The 19,917-nt window shown below is 42.9% G+C and overlaps 3 protein-coding genes across 3 annotated transcripts in view; 1 reads left to right on the top strand and 2 right to left on the bottom strand.

Annotated features, from left to right (window-relative positions):
* The window catches only part of ttc7a (tetratricopeptide repeat domain 7A), an 80,218-nt gene extending 78,311 nt beyond the window's left edge, over nucleotides 1–1,907 (bottom strand). The window contains exon 1 of the mRNA XM_036215455.1: nucleotides 448–1,907. Coding sequence (XP_036071348.1) covers nucleotides 448–577 — 130 coding nt within the window. The 5' untranslated portion in view covers nucleotides 578–1,907. The remainder of the gene's footprint in view (nucleotides 1–447) is intronic.
* Nucleotides 1,908–1,970: 63 nt separating this feature from the next.
* mcfd2 (multiple coagulation factor deficiency 2, ER cargo receptor complex subunit) lies at nucleotides 1,971–4,006 on the top strand. The gene is made up of 4 exons (XM_024298042.1): nucleotides 1,971–2,113; nucleotides 2,572–2,748; nucleotides 2,829–2,988; nucleotides 3,059–4,006. Exons 2-4 carry the CDS (start codon nucleotides 2,573–2,575, stop codon nucleotides 3,188–3,190), a joined length of 468 nt encoding a protein of 155 aa, XP_024153810.1. The 5' UTR covers nucleotides 1,971–2,113; nucleotide 2,572; the 3' UTR covers nucleotides 3,191–4,006.
* A 1,542-nt stretch (nucleotides 4,007–5,548) lies between these two features.
* Nucleotides 5,549–9,036, bottom strand: prop1 (PROP paired-like homeobox 1). Its single transcript, XM_024297734.2, has 3 exons — nucleotides 8,931–9,036; nucleotides 7,306–7,535; nucleotides 5,549–5,978 (listed from the first exon to the last, which is right to left on the bottom strand). Exons 1-3 carry the CDS (start codon nucleotides 9,022–9,024, stop codon nucleotides 5,613–5,615), a joined length of 690 nt encoding a protein of 229 aa, XP_024153502.1. The 5' UTR covers nucleotides 9,025–9,036; the 3' UTR covers nucleotides 5,549–5,612.
* Nucleotides 9,037–19,917: the final 10,881 nt, after the last annotated feature.

The following is a 19,917-nucleotide window of genomic DNA, read 5'->3' as shown; positions in this document are numbered from 1 at the left end:
GGGGGGGGGGGGGGGGGCTGAGTGGCAGCTCCTCTGAGGTTGGTGGTCTGGTCTTTCTTAACAGATCTGTTCAGAGATCTGACCACTGCGTCCTGCTGCTGGGAGTCCAAAGTCCAGCCTGAACGCAGTTTGACTTCAAGACTTCTAACTTCATTCTGCTTCTCAAACGGGTGTTTAAACCTGTTAAACGGCGTTAAAAAAGTTCACTTTCAATGATTTGGTTTAATTCAGGAACCTGTCTGCTCATTACAGTACACTTTACGCGTCAAAATAAAACGCTCTTTCTGTGGAAATAACTTCCTGAAACTTCCAGTTTATTAAAAAAAAAATGCTTCGGTACAATCATAGAAAGTTTCTAAATTATTCTTGTGTTGTTTATGTGCAGATTTTTCAGTGGGAAACATTAAAGAAGTGGACAGATTGAAGGTGTTCTCCACCATCACTCACCGTCCTCGTGGATCCGCGCGCCCTGCATCTGTTCCACCATCGCCAGGAGTTTCCCCCACTGACATTCAGCCCTGTAGCGCTCCAGCTCCGTCTCCAGCCGCACCGGGGTGAAGGAGACCCGGGATGCCATCGCCGCTCGGTCCCGGTGACTGTACTCCCCTGACACGATGGGAGTGACTGCGGACTACCGGGAGAAGCACGCGCGTAAAGACAGGGGTGGGGATGTGGGTCACCGCGGTGTGCAGACAAGGAAAAGCACCAAATCCATATTATTATTATTATTATTATTATTATTATTATTATTATTATTATTATTATTATTATTATTATTATTATTAGTATTAGTATTATTAGTATTATTATTATTAATCTGGAATCTCGTGCGTTTGGTGTTTGGAGAGGTTGAAAGCAGGCTGCTCTTTAGGACTCCTGCCCCTAATCTTTTCCCCGTTAACACTTTAACTGGATCAGGTGCAGCAAGGCTTAAGAAACAGCGATGCAGACAAAGCCTTTGCAGCTCAGCTGAAGCAGGTTAGACCTGAGAAAGGACCTGCATGATGCCAGCATGCCTTTGTTTTTGGTTTTTTATGTCAATAATTTTCTAAAAGGGTTCACTGAAGGGGTAAAAACATCTATTAGCAATTTCTTGGCTTGGCTTGATCTGCAAAACTGTGGCAGGCTGATGCAGGATAACCCCCGGTTTTGGCTGGGTTACAGAATAATACATCTGTTAATCACAGCTCTCTCATGCGTAAAAAAGACAGTTTGTGCAGCATAAGACGGTTCTATTCATAATAAATAGCACGAACAGGATCAAAACTGTAATGAATCACAAGGGAAAAGGGGAAATTCACTCTAATCCACCAATATCTGATTGAATATTTTACTTTAAATCACTCTAAGGGGATCAAAACGGGAGAAATCTGCTGTTATCCACTACTGAGAGACTAAATATGCTATTCTAAAACACTGAAAGAAACCTCCAGCCTCCTGAAAAGAGATTTGGCGGCATCATTTTCTTTCTGGAAAGTTGACATTTGCTGGACGTGAACATGAACGTGTCCCTCTTCTGAGTAAACGCTCAGGATTCACCAGCTGAGCAGTGGAGACACGCCCCCTAATGACGCAACAACGGTATTCCCTTCAAACATTTCCAAAAGTATCTCCAAATATAGTATAAAATGACCCTCGAAAACATATTTGTCAAAACTTAAAGAAATATTATAATTTTAATTACAAGGAGAAACATTTTTTTTGTTTAAAAAAAAAAAGCTTCTCAAATGAAATCAAGAGAATTCCCGACCTCGAATGCATTTCCGGTTGTTAAAATATGAATCAGTCTATACATTTAAAGGTTAAATTTTATTCATATTATGTCTTTTTTTGAAAACATTGACATAAAAATAATGCTTTATTATTAAATATAAATCACTAAATTTTATTTTGTTTATCGAACAACGAAACGAGTTCACCAACAGTTCTCCACAGGTTGGGGTAGTTCTCTTGCCTCACTTGTTTCATCTTGGAACACATCAGCCAATCACAAATGAGCTGTCGTGTCCAAGAGAATCTACGGGGAGCCACTTAGTTCAAAAACAGTCCATAACTGCTAACAGTCGTCTAGTGCAACAAAAATACGGCGCTTCTCGGAAAAGACATTTAAAAAGTAGGTATTGAGCTCCTGTTTTGATAAACATTTCACTTGAAGTCTTATATTCGCTTAAACATTTAATGTGGCACGTAAATATAGATGTGGCATTGAATCTGGCGTTAAAATTGACTATATTTCTAGCTAGCATGTCTTGTGTTTTGTATATTAAAGTAAATGATCACATACATTGTTGATGTTAGTTGTGAGTTGTGCTCACAAAGCTTATTGTGGGAGATGTTTTGTAAAAGTGTGTACCTATACTTGAGCTATAAATTACAGTTAGATTGTATAGTAGACAATATGTCATTTAGTTTAGCTCCTGCAAAAATACAGATGTGAAACAAAATACTTTTAGTTTATGTAGTAGGAAGATTATGTTGATGAGTGAAAAGTTTTATGGAGAATCCAGATGCAGATTGTTTTAAAAAGTTGGATGTATTTTTTTAACATCTAGATGTTTGCTTTTCCGTCAGAATGAGGAGCAGCTTCTGTGTCCTGCAGTGGGGAGGTGCGCTCCTCCTCCTCCTGTCCTCCTCCCTGTTACATGTCCATGCAGAGGTCCCACCCATTGAGGAGCAGATTGTGGGCAGTGCGGCTCACATACCCAGCCACCACACGCGTCTGGACAAGAACATAGTCCAGGATCAGGAGTGAGCGTCCTCTCTGCCTGCTCCGTGTTCTCAGAGTCTGGGTGTCTTTTAACCTCCTCCTCGTCCGTCTGTTCTTATAGCCACATCATGGAGCATTTGGAAGGAGTCATAGACAAACCAGAGAAAGACATGACACCGCAAGAGCTGCAGCTGCATTATTTCAAAATGCACGATTATGATGGAAACAACCTGCTGGACGGTCTGGAGCTGGCCACAGCGATCACACACGTCCACAAAGAGGTAGGAGTCTACTGTCATCACACACACCCATAGAGGACAAAATAAAACTATTTTTGATGTTTTGTTTCAGGAAAAAGGAGAGCACAGCCAACCCATGAAGGAGGAGGATCTTATTGCTCTCATTGACGACGTTTTAAAAGATGATGACAAAAACAACGACGGCTACATCGATTATGCCGAGTTTGCCAAATCTCTGGAGTAGAGTGGATTCGGTTGGGAGGACTTGTCAGAAAAGGGAGAACAGCGTGAAGACACAGGAAAGAGCCAACCACATCTTTGTTTCTGTCGCTCACGCCTGATAATCAGTCTGTAATTTAAGCTGGTTCCTTTGTACCAGCTGTAGGAGCACAACTCGTCACTCTAGAAATCAAATCAACAAACGCGCTGGAACGGGGTCATTCTGCATTTCTGTGAGGTCCTGTCCGTTTCAGCTGTTTTCTACCAAAGTCCAACAGTCCATATTGATCGGTTGTTAAAGCTAAAACTGATGCTGCCTTCATTTACCAGGCTGCTCTGTAGCGTTTACTAAAATACTGTCAAATTAACTCAAGTATTTACACGTTCACATGTATTTCGATGGACCAAACGAGGCCGTCTGAGAGGCCGCCGGTTCCGTAACGTCAGAAACGTGGCCTTCACTTGATCCAGAACGAATGAAGCTTGAACTGATCCGATGTTTCCTGTATTTCCACAATGAGCCCACCTTCAGTTGGTGCAGCCAGACCTCTCCTCCTTCCGCCTCTGAAGTGAGGCGGCGCCGCACTGACGTACGTCACTGCCGTGACAGTAAAGCACTTGAATGTAACTCGTCTGTTTCACACGCTCGCTGCCTTTAAAACACGTCAGGTCAAAGTTCGTTGAATCCATCTGTGATTTCTTCTGAAGTGTTTTTTCATGTAGATGAATGCTATATTTTTGCCATCCATTGGTGATTCTTCAGATGTGGTTCAATGGAAAATATTTAAAGATATAAAAAAATAAAACTGGAGGATGAAAAAATAAATCAGAGTCTAATTTACAAACTGTTTTGTTGTGTTTTTATGCTTGAGATAGATCAGGAAGGTTTTTTTCCACAATCAATTAAATGTTTTATTACATTTTTAGCTTGTAAATTAGAAAACTGACATTTTTGCATTGAAGTAGTTTAGGTTATTCAGCAAAGATTTTCAAATAAAACAAAAATAATATTCAAATGATTAAGTTTCTTAAATTTAAGCTGTTTTAAAAACCCACAAGTTATGTTTTTGGTGTTATTAACATGTTTTTCTGGTATTTTTCTGATGATGGAAGATCTTAAAGAAATTTAAGATCAAAATATAATTTCTAAATATTTTTTTAACTTGAATCATACTAAAACAGGAGGAGATGACAAAATACAATTTGAAACATTTTATTTATGATGAGGAAAATCCACTGGGCGGGCAACAACCTCCCGGGCAACAAGGTCTTAGTGACAGGGAAGGGGGTGGGGTTGCTTTGCGCAACAACTTGGAGGCGAATTTCTAATGAAATCCTGTCACTCTGCAGAAACTATGTACTACAAAACGACACAGGTTTTTTTTTAATTTAGGCTAAATGGCAAAATCTTATAAAAAGAAAACTGAGGACGCTTAAACAACAGATCAAAATTTGACCAGAGTGAGACTTTAAAGGGTGACCAAAACCTAAATTAACTTTATTTTTTTTTGGTGTTGACCTTATTAACTTTGAAAGTGCTGACTATTGGCCCTTGACAAATGAAAAAAAAAGTAAAATACACTTCTTTCATTAAAAAAATAATTGTTTAAAACCATCTATGTGCTGCCCCCTGCAGGTCAAATCGATTACAGTTCAATTTCATGATTGGTCAAACCATTTAAGTCCCATGCACATCATGATCTGCAGCTCCAGTAATGATAACAGTCCTGTCCCCCAGCTCCACCCCTCTGATTGGTTTTTCACATTTTGGCTGTGGGCGGAGTCAGCCTCTAACTTCCCTGTTTGGTTACCCTTTAAACCCATCTGGGTTCAAGCATTTGCCAAGTGTTTTAGTGAGTCTGTGCAGGATTTTGTTCTTTTTTGGGGGCTAAATTTATTAAACTGAACTCATTTTTTTCTTTTTTTTGTGGCATTTTTACAGATGAACTGGAAGGCAGGCACACATTATGACACTACCACCGCCATGTTTTACTGTTGTGAGATGCATACTTTTTCAGTTTGACTCTAGATAACACAGGTTCCTTTTTTTCTTCAGTTTACAGAACATTTTTTTAAGGAAAAATGACCAAACGTCTTGCCTGTTGGGCTTCATGGTGCTGTAGTCCTTAACTCTTTCTCCTCACCTTGAGAAGGATGGGATCCTTTCTGTGTGGAGTTTGCATGTTCTCCTCGTGCATTAATAAGCACCCTGGTTTCCTCCCACAGTCCACAGAGATGCTTCATGGGTTGATTCTTTCATAGGTGTGAAAGTGTCTTTATTCTATAAACAGCTGGATATCTAAGTAGGAAAAAAAACAAGCTCTACTGGTCTACATTTGACAGTGGAGGAAACTTGTCATTATTTCACTGCATTCCTCAAATGTAACAGTATCATTAATGTGAATAAGGACACAGCTTGATTTTTTTACACTCTTTATTTGAACACCTCAGTTCCAGTGGGAGGCTGGCTCCAGCGGCTGCATGGGGGCCAGTGAGAACATGGGTGAAGCGAGGTTCCCCCTCAGCGGACTGTACCAGTCGTCGTGCTGCGCCGGTGGCGGTGGTGGGACACTGGGGCACGGGCACCGGCTGACGGGGCCCGGGTGGCGAGAGTAAGCCCCGGTGGGCAGCATGGGGGACATATGGGGAATGTGAGGAAGTGGCTGCGAGTAGTACTGTCGAGACACGCCGGATGGCTGGAGGTGCACGCCGCCCAACAGGCCCCTGGGGCCCGACACGACGCCCCCTCGAAGAACCTTCCTGGATGCCCGTTCCTGCTTGCGCTGTTTGGCTCTTCTGTTCTGAAACCAAACCTGCCGAGACAAGCACGCTTGTTAGTGCAGGAAAAATGAAAACATTTTCACACTAGGGGCTCAGAATGAGACAGACAGACTAAGAGAAACACTTTGATTCCAATTATTTCAGTTCTTTAGTTTGGTGGTGTAATTACAGTGTTGTAAAAATTTAAAAACAAAGCAGAAAATGCAACAAAGCTAATTATTGTACAATAAAGACAATAAAAGTGCCAATTCGAGCGACAGGACACAGATGGACCCCTGATTTAGCATTTGCTTCTTCTTCCACATGGACGTTGTATAAAGTGTTGTACACATGCAGACCTATAACATTTTTGTGCACGTGTGGATTAATGCATCTTAAAGACTCAGTCCGATCATCTTTAATCAATTTTCAAATCGTTCCCAGTGGTCTTTTAACAATATCTAAAAAAAATGGTAATTTTCTAGGACATAGTTTCTGCAGATCCCCAGGAGTTCTTTAGAAATTCACCTCTGAGTTGTGGACTGTTAGTTTGGAGTAAGCCCAGCCTCACTTCCCATCACCCGTCTGTTCACACGCTCTCATGCTAGCTTACAACTCCTCACACCCACAACCTAACATTACCGGTGCAACAAACATGGAGAGAACTGACCCGCCCCGTCACAAATGTGATCTTTTTCAAACAGCATTTTTTCATCTGCTCCTAATTCATAAAGATTTGAAGATTTTAGGCTTAAATTTCTTCATATAAGTTGTCCATCATCCGAAAAAAGCTACAAGAACACATGAAAAACGCCATTTTCATCAGAGTTGGTCTTTAAATATTTAATGAATTTTAAAAAATGTGTATATCAAAGTTTTAGAATAAAAAAAAATATTAGTGAAGAACAGGCTGAGTTCTTCGTTAAGAAGCTCCAAAAATGTTTTATTTTTGTGAAAAATACCTTATTTAGACTCAAATGAGGATAAGTTTACATTCAATTCAGTTTCTTTTTATTTATGTCCAACCGACTATTTAAGTTATCTGTGAAAACTAAGCAAAGAATGCAAGAAAAATGTTAATAAAAGTGAAAATTTACATAATTTTTTATTTAATTTTGATCAGTAGTTTACACTCACTATCTATGTTGTATCACCTGTTAATGCCCACTGGAGGGCCAAACCAGAACCATTTACCTGTTGTCTTCTTTACTGGCATTCTTGAAAAAATCCTAAAATATTGACTTATTAGAACGATGTGATCTAAAAACAGGATTAAAGCCATTCGAAATGTTGAATTCTTTGCGGAGCTCCTCTGTTTTGAACTGGTGCTTCACACATGAACTGAGTTGAAATAAAGCATGGCGTGATGTCGGCCCCCACCTGTATGCGCGCCTCGTTGAGTTTGGTGATGCGAGCCAGCTCCTCCCTGCAGTAGATGTCCGGGTACTGGTTCTGCCCGAAGGCCAGCTCCAGCTGCTCCAGCTGCCTGTGGCTGAAGGTGGTGCGGTGGCGCCTCCTGGCCGGGGAGGGGTAGCTCCTCTGCCGCCTGGTCACTCCCGCTGACATGGAGGTCTCCCCCAAAGCCCCTTTCCGCACTGGCTCTCTAACGTCTGCTTTCAGGAGAAAAGACCTTAAAAAAGTGTCTTTGTGCTGAAAAGAACTCAGCAGACAATCCTCCAGCTCCTGTTTCCTCTTCTTGAACTTGATGGAATGCAATCACCAATGACCGTCCCAAATAAAAAAAAGAGGGATTACACAGACTTTCTGGTTCCCACTGTCATCAGCAACCTGAGAGCCACAGAGCTTTAGCTGCTGAACTCAAGCTCGTGAGAAAGAGATACTAGAAACTGGAGGGATTTGACCGAGATTACCTGTTCGCTCTAACAAAGTGACCAACCTGTCCAGCCTGGCTGCTCTGACCCTCTACCCCAGGGGTGTCAAACTCAATCAAGCAAGGGGCCAAAATCCAAAACGGGCCAAAAAGGATACACATTAATTGAACACACTAAAACTACCTTTTTAAACCTTTGAAAACTTAATTTTTCAACATAATTATGCACTAGATGTATATTATTACCTGTGATAATGTTAGTGTGACGCTTTAAGCTGAATTTGGCCGCTGAAGATGGGGACGTTGATAGCTGAAAACGCTAAAGCTAATTGCCAGCTAAAATATTAGCTAAATGCTGAATTAGCCTAAAAACTTTAGGTTAGCCAAAACAGCCAGCATTTACCTGAAAAAATAGCCAAACTTCAAAATATCCTAATAAAAACTGAAAAAAGCCTAAATAAGCCAGAACAACCAGCGTGTAAATATTAGCCTTACTCCAAAACAGGCTAATTATATGTAAAAAAAAAAGAGCCCAAATTAGCCAAAACAGTTAGCATGTAGTTGAAATATTAGCTAAACTCCAAAACAGCCTAAAAACTAAAGAAAAAGCCTAAATTATCTAAAACAGCTAGCATGCGACTGAAATATTAGCTAAATTCCAAAATATTCTAAATAAATCTTAGTAAATGCCAAAATAGTCCAAAAAGCTAGCAGAATGCCAAATTGTAAAACTTTAAAATTGTAACTTTTTAACATAATTATGAATAATAAAAAAGACAGGAATATTATTCCAGAATTAATCAACTTATAGCTTAAATAACTTTCAATATTAAAAAAAATACATTTTGTCAAAATTATACAAGTTAGAAATAAGCGCAAGATAACATCAGGTTGTTAATAACAATAAAATAAACTGATCTGGATTGCCGGATCCGGCCCCCGGGCCTTGACAATGACACGTATGCCCTACCCCTTTATAAATATATATTATAATTACTTTTCTTTGTGTTTTATAAGCAAATATTTGAACTACATTTTTTGTGTAACAATATCCAAATGTTTAAAGATGGGATGTGAACAATGAAGACACGTCAGAGTTGAAAGGTCACCAAGAAACAAGCAAATTGACGATCTAAAGAAAGATTTGTCACCGTTCTGGTGCTTGTGGACTCACCCGCGCTGGAGCTGACGGTTGCCATGTCCGAGTACACCTCTGAGTAATCCTGCAGACCGGTCGCAGCATCCCCTGCTGCCTTCACCTGTGCCATCCCTGCAGGTGTGTGGCCCCTCAGGTGTGCAGCTCAATGTTGAGTTCATGTCCCACCCATCTCAGTGGGTGGGGGGGATAGCATCCCTTCTGCAGGACGAACCAATTCATCCAACTGTTCTCAGAGAGCTTTAATTCATTTGACTGGATTTATGGGAGACTTTTAAAAACATGTTTGGCTCACAGTTTGCAGGATTTGCAGCATAGATCAGTTTCAGTTTGTCTAGTTTGTTATATGAAAAACACATTTGAGAAAAGCAAAATTGTTGCACAAAGTTTGGGATTTAAGTATTTTTCAAAGAGTGCAACTGCTTCAGTCCACCAGGTGGCGCTCTTAATCAACCAGGATGAGTGACAAGTGTTGCATGGATCTTTTGAGAGAAGCAGAGGGCTTGAGTTTGAAGGAGGCCCACAGTTTTCCTCAAACCGCAGTTGTGTCATCTGGATTAACTCTGCTGTGACCTTCCAGGACCTTCTATCTGCTGTTCCCATGATGCTAAAGTCAGAGCGGGCCGAGCAACTTATCATGCACTATATTTGCTGAACAATGCTGAATGCTGGTGTGAGTTTTTGTGTGGTGGGAGTAATGTGTGCAGGCCTCAGAGCTGCAGGAGGGGGGGTTACGCTGATCTTTCTGGGGAGCTTCACTTTCTTGCGTTAAAAAGCATTTGACCCCGGAGAGTGACGCAGCAGTGACAGCTCCGCCGTGCAGCTGGAGACTTTCCAAGAAAGAGCGGCAGACAAAATGCAGTGATTCAGTGACCGACTGAGGCTCTCTCTGACGTATCAGCTTTCGGGTTGACTCGACAAACCCCCCCTCCAGACCAACGCAGGCTCCCTGCAGGTCTGTCCAGAAAGTCCCTTTGCTTTGTTTTGGCTTTCTAATTTGATTCCTTGTGACATGCAGTCTGTGACGGCCAAATGTCCTGGAAGAGCCTCCGTCCCGCCTGTGTTGTGTTTGCGTGTTGCCAAGTTCTCCGTACATCCCACATTCTGCTCACATGTTTCCTGTCCCAGACAACAAACGGCCACAGACGTCCCCCGCCCTCCACGACAAACCCAGCCCATCTCTGGGTTCTGCTCAGACCTCTTTGTTATGTGGATGAATTTCAAACATAAATCTGGTGTTGGCTTTTGTTTTTATGAGCTTAAATGTGACTCTCCGTTCATTCTATGAGGATGACAATGACCTCAGGGTTGCCAGAACTTTCTTTACCTCTATTTTGTGCTTTAGAGAAAACTTGAGCTAAAAAAAATCTATTAACCTTATATAGAATATATATATATATATATATATATATATATATTAATTAGGGCTGCCACAAACGATTATTTTAATAATCGACTAATCACTGATTTTCTTTTTCCAGTTAGTCCTCTAATCAAGTCAAGTGCAAAGTGGATGTAAAACACACATCTTAGCCATCATTAGCTTTAAACTAACTTAAAGTAAAGACAATTGAGATGATAGTTTATTAAACTTTTAATGAATCACACAGTTTCCGGGATTAAAACAAGATTAAATCAAGTGAGATAGAGATAAGCGATATACTTTCCATCAAACTCATTTTGACAGGTGCCCCGCCCCTCAAGATGATGCTACAGTTTGAAATCAAATTTATATATAAAGGGTATATAGGGTCAAAGGTCACCTGTCAAAATGACTTTGATGGAAAGTATATTCCTGATCTCTCTAATGTGGTTGGCATCAGAAACATTTTAAGAAGATAAAGATAAAGTAAAAGATAAAGTTTTGGTCTTTCTGACTCAAATATAACAAAAGTGCATTTTTTGGTGCTGGACACTCACAAGTTTGTTCAACTTTACAACACTCTGACTCCATATAACATAAAGTAACGACTAATAAACTATTAAATTAGTCGTCAACTATTTTAATAGTCGATTAGTCGTGCGCTAGTCAAATAATCATTATAGCCTTAATATACTTATATACACTGGTCACAAAAATTAAAGGAACACTTTTATTATTGGCCCTGGCATGAATTGAATTAAACCTGTCTGATAATGTTCTTGTTGGTTAAGCAGCTGAGGGCCTCGTTAATCAATTTCAGCTGTATTGGTGTTTATGGAATTAACAACAGGTGCACTTCAGTGGCAACAATTAGAAAACCCTCCAAACAGGACTGGTGTTACATGTGGAGGTCATTTCAAGTTTCTCCCTCTTGATCTTTTTTGGCTGGTTTTCCACTTGTGCTGATTTTGGCTTGATAATTATCTCTACTGGCAGTATGAGGTGATTCCTTAACCGTGCAAAGGTTGCACAAGTTGACCAACTTCTCCAGGATGGCACATCCACACGTCCTGCAGCAAGAAGGTTTAATGTGTCATCCAGCACAATCTCCAGAACATGGAGGAGATTTCAGGAGACTGGTGGTTATTCTGGGAGAGCTGGACAGGGTCGCAGAAGGTCCTCAACTCCTCAACAGGACTGATACCTGCTCCTTTGAGCAAGGCGGAACAGGCTGAGCACTGCTCGTGCCCTACAGAATGACCTCCAGAGGGTCACTGGTGTGAATGTCTCTACCCAAACAATCAGGAACAGACTTCATGAAGGTGGCCTGAGGGCCCGGCATCCTGTAGTGGGCCCTGTGCTCACTGCCCAGCACCGTGGAGCTCGACTGGCATTTGCTCAAGAACGTCAGAATTGGCAAGTCTGCCACTGGTGCCCTGTACTTTTCCCAGACGAGAGCAGGTTCACCCTGAGCACCTGTGATAGACGTGAAAGAGTCTGGAGAAGACAAGGAGAACGTTCTGCTGCCTGCAACGTGGTTCAACATGACAGGTTTGGTGGTGGGTCAGTGATGGTCTGGGGAGGCATATCTATGGAGGGACGCAGAGACCTCCACTGCCTAGGAAATGGTGCTCTGACTGCCATAAGGTATCCAGATGAAATCCTTGAACCCATTGTCAGACCCTACACTGGTGCAGTAGGTCCTGGTTTCCTCCTAATACACGACAATGCCCGGCCTCACGTGGCAAGAGTATGCAGGCAGTACCTGGAGGATGAAGGAATTGAAACAATTTAATGGCCTTCACCATCCCCTGACTTAAACTCCGTAGAACATCTCTGGGACATTATGTTTGGGTCCATTAGGCGCCACCAGGTTGGACTTCAGACTGTACAACAGCTCAGGGATGCCCTCACACAGATCTGGGAGGAAATGCCACAAGACACCATCTGTTGTCTCAATAGGAGCATGCTGCCAGGGTTTGTTGAAGATGAACAGACAAAATAGAGTGTGAGAATCATATCAATCACTAAATACCACATCAGTGCTGGTCTGCCTTAATATTTTTACAACTTTATGTTTTTCTACATTTGCATTGTGAGATCGTTTTTATTTACTATCCAAAATTCACTGAGGTTACATCTTCACACTCTCTGGTCTGCAACAGTTTTTTTGTCTTCAACTGATAGTCGAACCCCAGATCCAGGAACAACAGTGTGGTTTTCTTCCTGGTTGTGGAACAGTCGACCAACTCTTCACTCTCTATAGGGTGTTTGAGGGTTTGTTAGAGTTCCTTCATCCATGTGCTCTGAGGATTTGGAGAAGATTTGACTACGCCCCATGCGGTGTCCCTAAGAGGTCCAAGAAACCTTACTAAGGACTATCTGGTCTCCGTATGATCTGACCAGGAGCTTTGTTCGCATAGCTGGCAGTAAGTCAGACCTGTTCCTGGTGCATGTTGGACTTCAGCAGGGCTGCCCTTTATCACCTATTCTGTTCATAATCTTTACAGTCAGAATTTCTAGGCGCAGGCTGAGGTTATGGTTTTTAACCAGAGTAATGTAGTTTGTCCAATCTCTCTGTGGGTGTACTGGTCTGTTGTGAAGAGAGAGCAGAGTCTCAGTTTACTGGTTGATCTTCAATCCAGTACTCAAATATGGTCATGAGCCTCTAGGTCATAAACAAAATATCGAGGTCCTGGCTGAAATGAGCTTCCTCAGTTGGATGGCTGGGCGCTCCCTTAGACATAGGGTGAGAATACCCGTCACCCAGAGTGAGCTTGGAGTACAGGCACTGCTCTCCCACACCCAGAGGAGCCAGTTGAGGTGGCTCGGGCATCTGGTCTGAATGAGTTCTGGACGCCTCCCTAGAGAGGTTTTCCATGTCCCACTGGGCAGAGGCCCAGGACACTCTGGAGAGACCACGTTCAACGCCTCGGGGACCCTCCAGAGGAGGAAAATTGTTTAGGGAAAGAACCTTCTTTGAACCAGGCAGTGTTATGTCAATGTGTGTGTTTGTTTTTCCAGGCTGTCATATGTTCATGTCTGAATTTGAGTAAATTAAATTTGATTTATCCAAATATCCACATTCATCTGTGTGTCGGTTACTTTAAAATTTTTGCCAGTTGCTGGGCTGTTGGAAACACATTTGGTTGTCCTAACTAACCGATAAAGCTACATTAACACTAGCCTCAGTATTTCAGGCAATCACTTCTGATAGTCTATGTTAAATGCATGAAAATAAGCGTTTCTGGCTTCAGTGATCAAAAGACTCACATTCGTGTTTCTACAACCCTTTTTGGCTCTACGTCCACTTAATACACGCCGCAAGTTAAACAAGGTAGGACTTCGACCAATCGAATACTCGTATGCATGTCTTCCTTTTTCCTTTACTGAAGTCTCAACCATTTGAAAATTAATCACGGTGGAGAAATTATGAACACGGTTTGTGCCCGAGTAAAATGATATAACACCAAGTCTTTCATATAACGGAATAGAGCTGTAAAAGAAAAGCCTGGAGCAAGATTCACAGGATTTGTACTGCTTTGACATTTAGCACTAAACCTCTTCCAACTGTATAGTGGACATGTGGTAGTATAGGACAGCGGCAGTCCCGTGGTAACACCATGGGCAAAACACATAAATGAGCTAAAACCTCGTTTATAGTATGTGCTTCACACACCCAGTGTAAACGTAGCTGTAGACTGTATCCAAATTCTACCCCTACAGTTTCTCCCTACCCCTCCATTTAGCCCTCTAAACGAGAGTTATGGAAAAATAGTTTCTTCAAATTCGACGACTCTCCCACTCAATGATGTCATCAATATTCGCTGGCCAGCTATGTTAGCATGTAGCTTCCAATGCTCAGAAAGTACATAAAAACATCACTTTTATAACTTTAAATAGTCCTGCTAAAACAAAAAGTCATGACTCATGTTTAAATGTTAACTTCTTTGCTTCAAAGCACACCAACGTGAAGGAATTATTTTCTAATCTTTGGTATAGTGTGACGCAGAATACCCTCGCAGAGAAGGGCTCTGCAACCCTCTGCCACGAGGATTATTCCTTAAAAAAACTAGTTTGGACACCCCTTCCCCTTCAAATGCCCCTACAACTGGAGAAGAAGCCGTAAGAATTCAGGCTCTCCCCTCGAGTTTCTTTGACTTCTTACGCCGGAGTCACACAGGACGCGATAGCGCCGCGAAGCGGCGCGGAACGGCGTGCGCTTCCAGTCGGCGCCCATGTTAACCTATGGCGTCGGTCACACCAGGCGCGGAGCGACGCGCAGCGGCGCGGAGGGTCCGCGCGGTGCAGCGCAACGTTTCGGCGTCTGGCCTATTTCTTCCGCGAGACGTGAGCGCTCCGCGCCAATACTGGCAGGAAGTTGCATCGAAATACATGAGAAAATCTGGTTTATTTTCAAAATAGAACCAATTTTTCACAATAAAACGCCGCGATTGACAAATGTGATCATGTTTTTGTGTCTAAACAGACTGTAGAGATGAAAATATGCATACAATCAAAACACACAGACACCCGTGCGCGAAACCCCCCACCCCGGACACCACAGATCTCTGGAGCGGGTGTGCTGGGCTGCAGGGTTCTGGGAGAAAAAAAAAGCAGGGCAGACGAGGCCCCCCAATGCAGTGGGGGGACACTGGAGCGGGACACGGGGCTGCGTTTGAACGAGAGAGAGGCAGAGGAGCGGTTCTTCTTGGAAGAAACATCAGGTAATATTTTTAGTTTATTAATTTACCGACGGAAACACCTGGGAGCGCGTGCGTGCACACAGACACACAACAAAACAGACAGACACGCACACGCGCGCACAAACCGATCAATGAAGTGGGCCGACTGCGGAGTTGGGGGGCGGGGTCTGTGTCAACAGGGGCAGAGACCATCCCCTTTTAGCAGAAACACGGGGTGATATCCTGATTATTGACCATGATGGCAAAAAAGCAATAGCTCTAGCAGAAGCGCCCGTCGACCGTCGCGGAAAAAAATCGCGTCTGGTGTGACCAATAGAGCGCCGCGAATCGGCGCGCACTCCGCTCCGCGCCGCCGCGCGGCGCTCTCGCGTCCGGTGTGACTCCGGCGTTAGAGTCTCTGGGGATCCCCGTTTCCTCCCACAGTCCAAAAACATGTTTTATAGGTGAATTGATGACTCTAATTGTTCCTAGGTGTGAATATGTGTGTGTGATTGTGACAGACCGCCGACCTGTCCAGGGTGTACCCCGCCTTCACCCATCAGTGGCTGGGATAGGCTCCAGCAGCCCTGTGACCTCGTAAGGCTTCTGAAGGTTCAGAAAATGGATGGATGAACTTCTTGGAGAAGGAAACAGAGTTTATGTTTTCTTTTTAGGACTTTTATGTAACTGTTTGCAACTTTTCCAGCCGCCATCCCCACAGTGATGAGCAACATCTCATTTTCTACATGTTTCAATCTCAAATTAAACGCAACAGCCAAATCCTGCATGTTGGAAATGATGTCGAGTCACGAGAAGGCTCACCAAAGATGTTGCTTTCCATGAAGGGAAGTTGGTACAACTTCAAGCAAAGCCAGCCCTGCAGCAGGAAATGACCGAACTTGACACAGAGGCTAAAAATAAAACTCGTTGTTAAGAGGGAATGTAGTCGGAGAGGCAGCGGAGCGCAGCAAATATTATTTTAGTTACACCACAAGCACCAAACCCTGGTCTTTACAGAGGAACCCAGGTGTCTGCCGGGGAGAGAAGGAGTCCTGGAGGGGGGGGGTGTTCAGACCAGAATGACGGTGAAGCCATGCCACGCTGCGCCCTGACTCTCAGACTACTTTGTAGGCTCTTTTCGCAACAGCTTCCGGCATTCCTCCCACCCCGAATTTACTTTTGTTACCACAAGAGAGAGGAGGGGCCGTGCGAGGGCTGGCATCACTCTCCCGCCGCTCTTGCTCACCCCCGCCACCACTCACACACGCATGCTTCCACACTGGCAGGCCCGACATACCCTGGCACTCAGCGGTGCCGAGCTAAGAATGGAGCCCTTCTTCGACTCACGCAATGTGGTGTGGCTGAAATTTCCTGCCGTAAAAAGCAGGATTGGGAAGACACCCGCGTGAGGGAAGAGGGGAGCGCCCCGAGCCTGCCAGCCGAGGAAGCAGTCGGGTCGGGAGGGGGAATCAGGGAGGGGTGTTCTCTTCACTGACCATTGGCTACCCCGCCTGAAGAAAGGCAGTTTTTGGCCTAAGCTGCCTTCTCTCGCACTCCACTTCACCCCCACCCCCCAAATTGTGTTTTCATTTAGCACATGGCAGCGCTCCCTCGAACTCCTCCGTTTCCCAAACCAAAAGCTATTTCCTGATTCCCTCCCTCTCTCATATAATTACTCTGCTGGACTGGGCTTCTGGCTTCTTTTTTCAGGCCTGCTTTTCCAGGACTGCACTCGGGGGTGACATCACAGCCTCAAAGGGGCAGAGGTGACCCAGCTCAGAGGTCAGGCCCGTTCCTGCCTCGCCACTTTACACAGACCTGATGAGGTTTTTAGGAAACGCTTTCATGATAATGAAATTTGCCTGACTCATTTGAGGCTGAAACGTTAAGCGAAGCTTAGCACGCAAAGGTTCGTCCCACGGCTACAGAGCATGTCAACGCTCACATGGTTGATATGTCGAGAGCCCTTGTGAAACGCCATGGTATTCACCCCATAAATGGCCACATTGTTCAAATTCGCTCGCACTACACCGAAGCTTTTCATACTGTTGTTAATGTAACGCGCCCCTACATTTGCTGTTAAATGTAAAAATTTCCTCGAGTGATGAGTTTATTTTATCCCTTGAACTTGTGCTGACTGAGCTCCAGCCCTGTCCTCCTCTGCTGCACAAACTGTGTCTCTCAGGACTGCTGAGCTGTTTGAGAGTGCATTCAGATCCTTTATTGTCATTGTATGCTTAAGGAAAATTGTTTCAAAGCAGATTTTAAAAGTCAGGATTGAAAGTAAAAATACATTTTAAAGATAAAAATGAATCACTGTGGTGCAGTAGTTAGCACTCTTGCCTCACAGTGAGAAGGCTGTGTGTAGTTTCCATGTTCTCCCTGTGCATGTGTGGGTTTTCTCCAGCTTCCTCCCACATTCTTCATAGGTTAATTGGTGACTCTGAATTGTTCCTAGGAGTGAATGTGAGAGACCCAGGTTAAGTTTTGGCAGCCTCATTAAGGGTTAAAACATGTTCAGGAAATGGATGGAAAATATAAAAAAATGTAAAAATGAGTGAAGCCAATATATATATATATATATATATATATATATATATATATATATTGCACTTTTTTGAACCAAATATTGCACTTCAACTCCTCCTCTCTGTATCTTTCTGGAGAGAAAAGTTTGATTTCCATTGAATTAGTTTTAGTTTTTGTGCTAACACTGGTTTTGGTTGTACAAGAAAAGACTGGTGATTCGTCCTGAACGTTTCCCCCCTTAGCCCAACAGTAGCTGGGTGAGCTCTGGTAACCCTGTGGTACCAGTGGGTTCAGAGAATAGACGGAGTTCAGGACAAAATGCTTGCATTGAATTAATATTCTACCTGCTAGTGAAGTCACTGAAAACGTCACATGCCCAAATCCAGCGCTTTAAGTGGACATCGAGAAGTGGCAACACTCTTCTTTTATGGCGGTCGAAACATCAAATGCAAAGAATCTTGAATGTAAATTTTGATCAGTAAAAGTAAGTCCTTTTTTTCTGTGTGAATGTGGAAAAATTTAGACTGTTGCTTTAATTATGTCTTTCTTTTCTTAAAAAAATAACAATCATGATTAAAGTTTTTTGAATCAAGTATTCACGCCAGTACTGAGTACAAGCAATACTTCTGGCGGTACTCTAAAGAGCTATTTTTTAGAAGTGCCTGTACTGAATACTGGTGAGTACTGGCCCACTTATGTCTCTTTTCCACTGAGCGGTCCAGACCGGACTGGACAGAGCCGGATTGGACTTTGGAGCGTTTCCATTACAGAATGGACCCGATAAGCAGGACCGACTGGTACCATTTCTGTTCTTAGTCAAAGGCCCATTGAAAAATGGAATGGACTCAATAGGGTGGAGCTTCTGTCATCACACCATGTAACTTATTGACTGGCGTAAAGGTTTTACAACAACAGCAAGTGTTCGACCTGCGCTTTTCCCGAGTCAAGATCCAAGTTTTGTCCTCTTTTCGGCTGTATTTTTCTTTGACCCCCACAATCTTCTTGCAAAGAATAATAAATGATTTACAGACAGTATCCCCGCCTTATTCGCGGGGGTTGGTGACCAAAGACACACCGAATCCACAAATACAGAGACACCCCCCCCCGTCCGTCCGTCTCACCCCGGAGGCTGAAGAATGTCTGTTACCGATACTCATCAAAAACACTTCCGATCATCCCTGTAAAACATTTATTGAAGAACATTGGAGTATTGATTAAATAAATATTTTTCTTTCTTTTTAATTCAGAACAACAGACTGTTCTGCGGCGTAGCGGCCGACTTCGTCCATAATAAACACCTGCTCTGGACTATAATTATCCTCTGTGGTTGTCTTTTAATTTTCTGTACGTTTCTGACTCAGCTGATGCAGCCTGCTGCTGTGTGTGGCTGCTGCCCATTTCATGATGCCCTCCTAGAGCCGGCGGCCTGTCTTCATTTCTCCCGTGAAAATAAACATCCAATTGTCTCTCAAAGATGGATGCACATACCATATATCTGCCCTTGGTAGGCCCGGCCATCACTACACTGGTTCACAACACAAACACATGCGGCGTCTGCACGACTGTACAGAAGTGGGCGGTGGGGGTGTGTCTTAAAGGAGCCCCACGTCTAAACACCTGTTTGAGCTGGAATTTATTGAAGACAGGACACAACTGGAAGATACACAGTATTCTGCATCTAAAATGAAAGTTTTTGTTGATCACCGCTAGATCCATGGAGAAATTGAGTGTTTGTGTTAAACTGGGGGCGGAGGAGACTTCCTGAAAGGAGCTGTCTCACTCTGTGACATCAGCATGTGAGGACCCGCTTGTTTTTGTGGGTATGGGAGGGGCTGCTGCTGAGAGCACAGGTTTTAAGAGGATTTCTCAGAAATGCATGAACTGATCAAAATACTGCTTTGGGATGCTTTATGAGGAGGAGTGAACAGTATAATACACCTAAAAGCTCAAAAAGTCTGTTTTTCATGGTATGGCCCCTTAAATGTACTGAGAACAGTAGTAGCTTTTCGTTTTCTGTTTAAAGATGTTTCTTTTGCTTTTATCCACGTAGAAAAAGGGAAAAAAATAGGAATAAAACCATGTGAGCTTTTCCTTAATAACTACAAACAGCCTCAACAACTCATAGAAAAGCAACCAGATCAAATAAATAAAAACAGGTCACATGGGTGGGGTATGACTAACACAATACAGAATTAATTTGATTCAGTTTCACAAGATCAGACAGATTTACAAATTTAATTAGAGTTACGATTCAACACAATTTGATTAAATAAGTAGTTCTTCAAACACTTCTGCTTTGATGTGCAAGAATCAAACCTAAATCAATAAGAACATGAATCATTTAGAATGAACCACAGTACAGAGACGGCTCTTTTAAAGATCGTTAATGATCTTAGAATTAATTTAGACTCACAGAAACTTTCTGTTC

This window comes from Oryzias melastigma, linkage group LG15 (assembly GCF_002922805.2).
Source record: "Oryzias melastigma strain HK-1 linkage group LG15, ASM292280v2, whole genome shotgun sequence".
Classification (NCBI taxonomy): Eukaryota; Metazoa; Chordata; class Actinopteri; order Beloniformes; family Adrianichthyidae; genus Oryzias; species Oryzias melastigma.
Note: the sequence above shows the minus strand (reverse complement) of the source record. Positions and strands in the feature narration are given on the sequence as shown.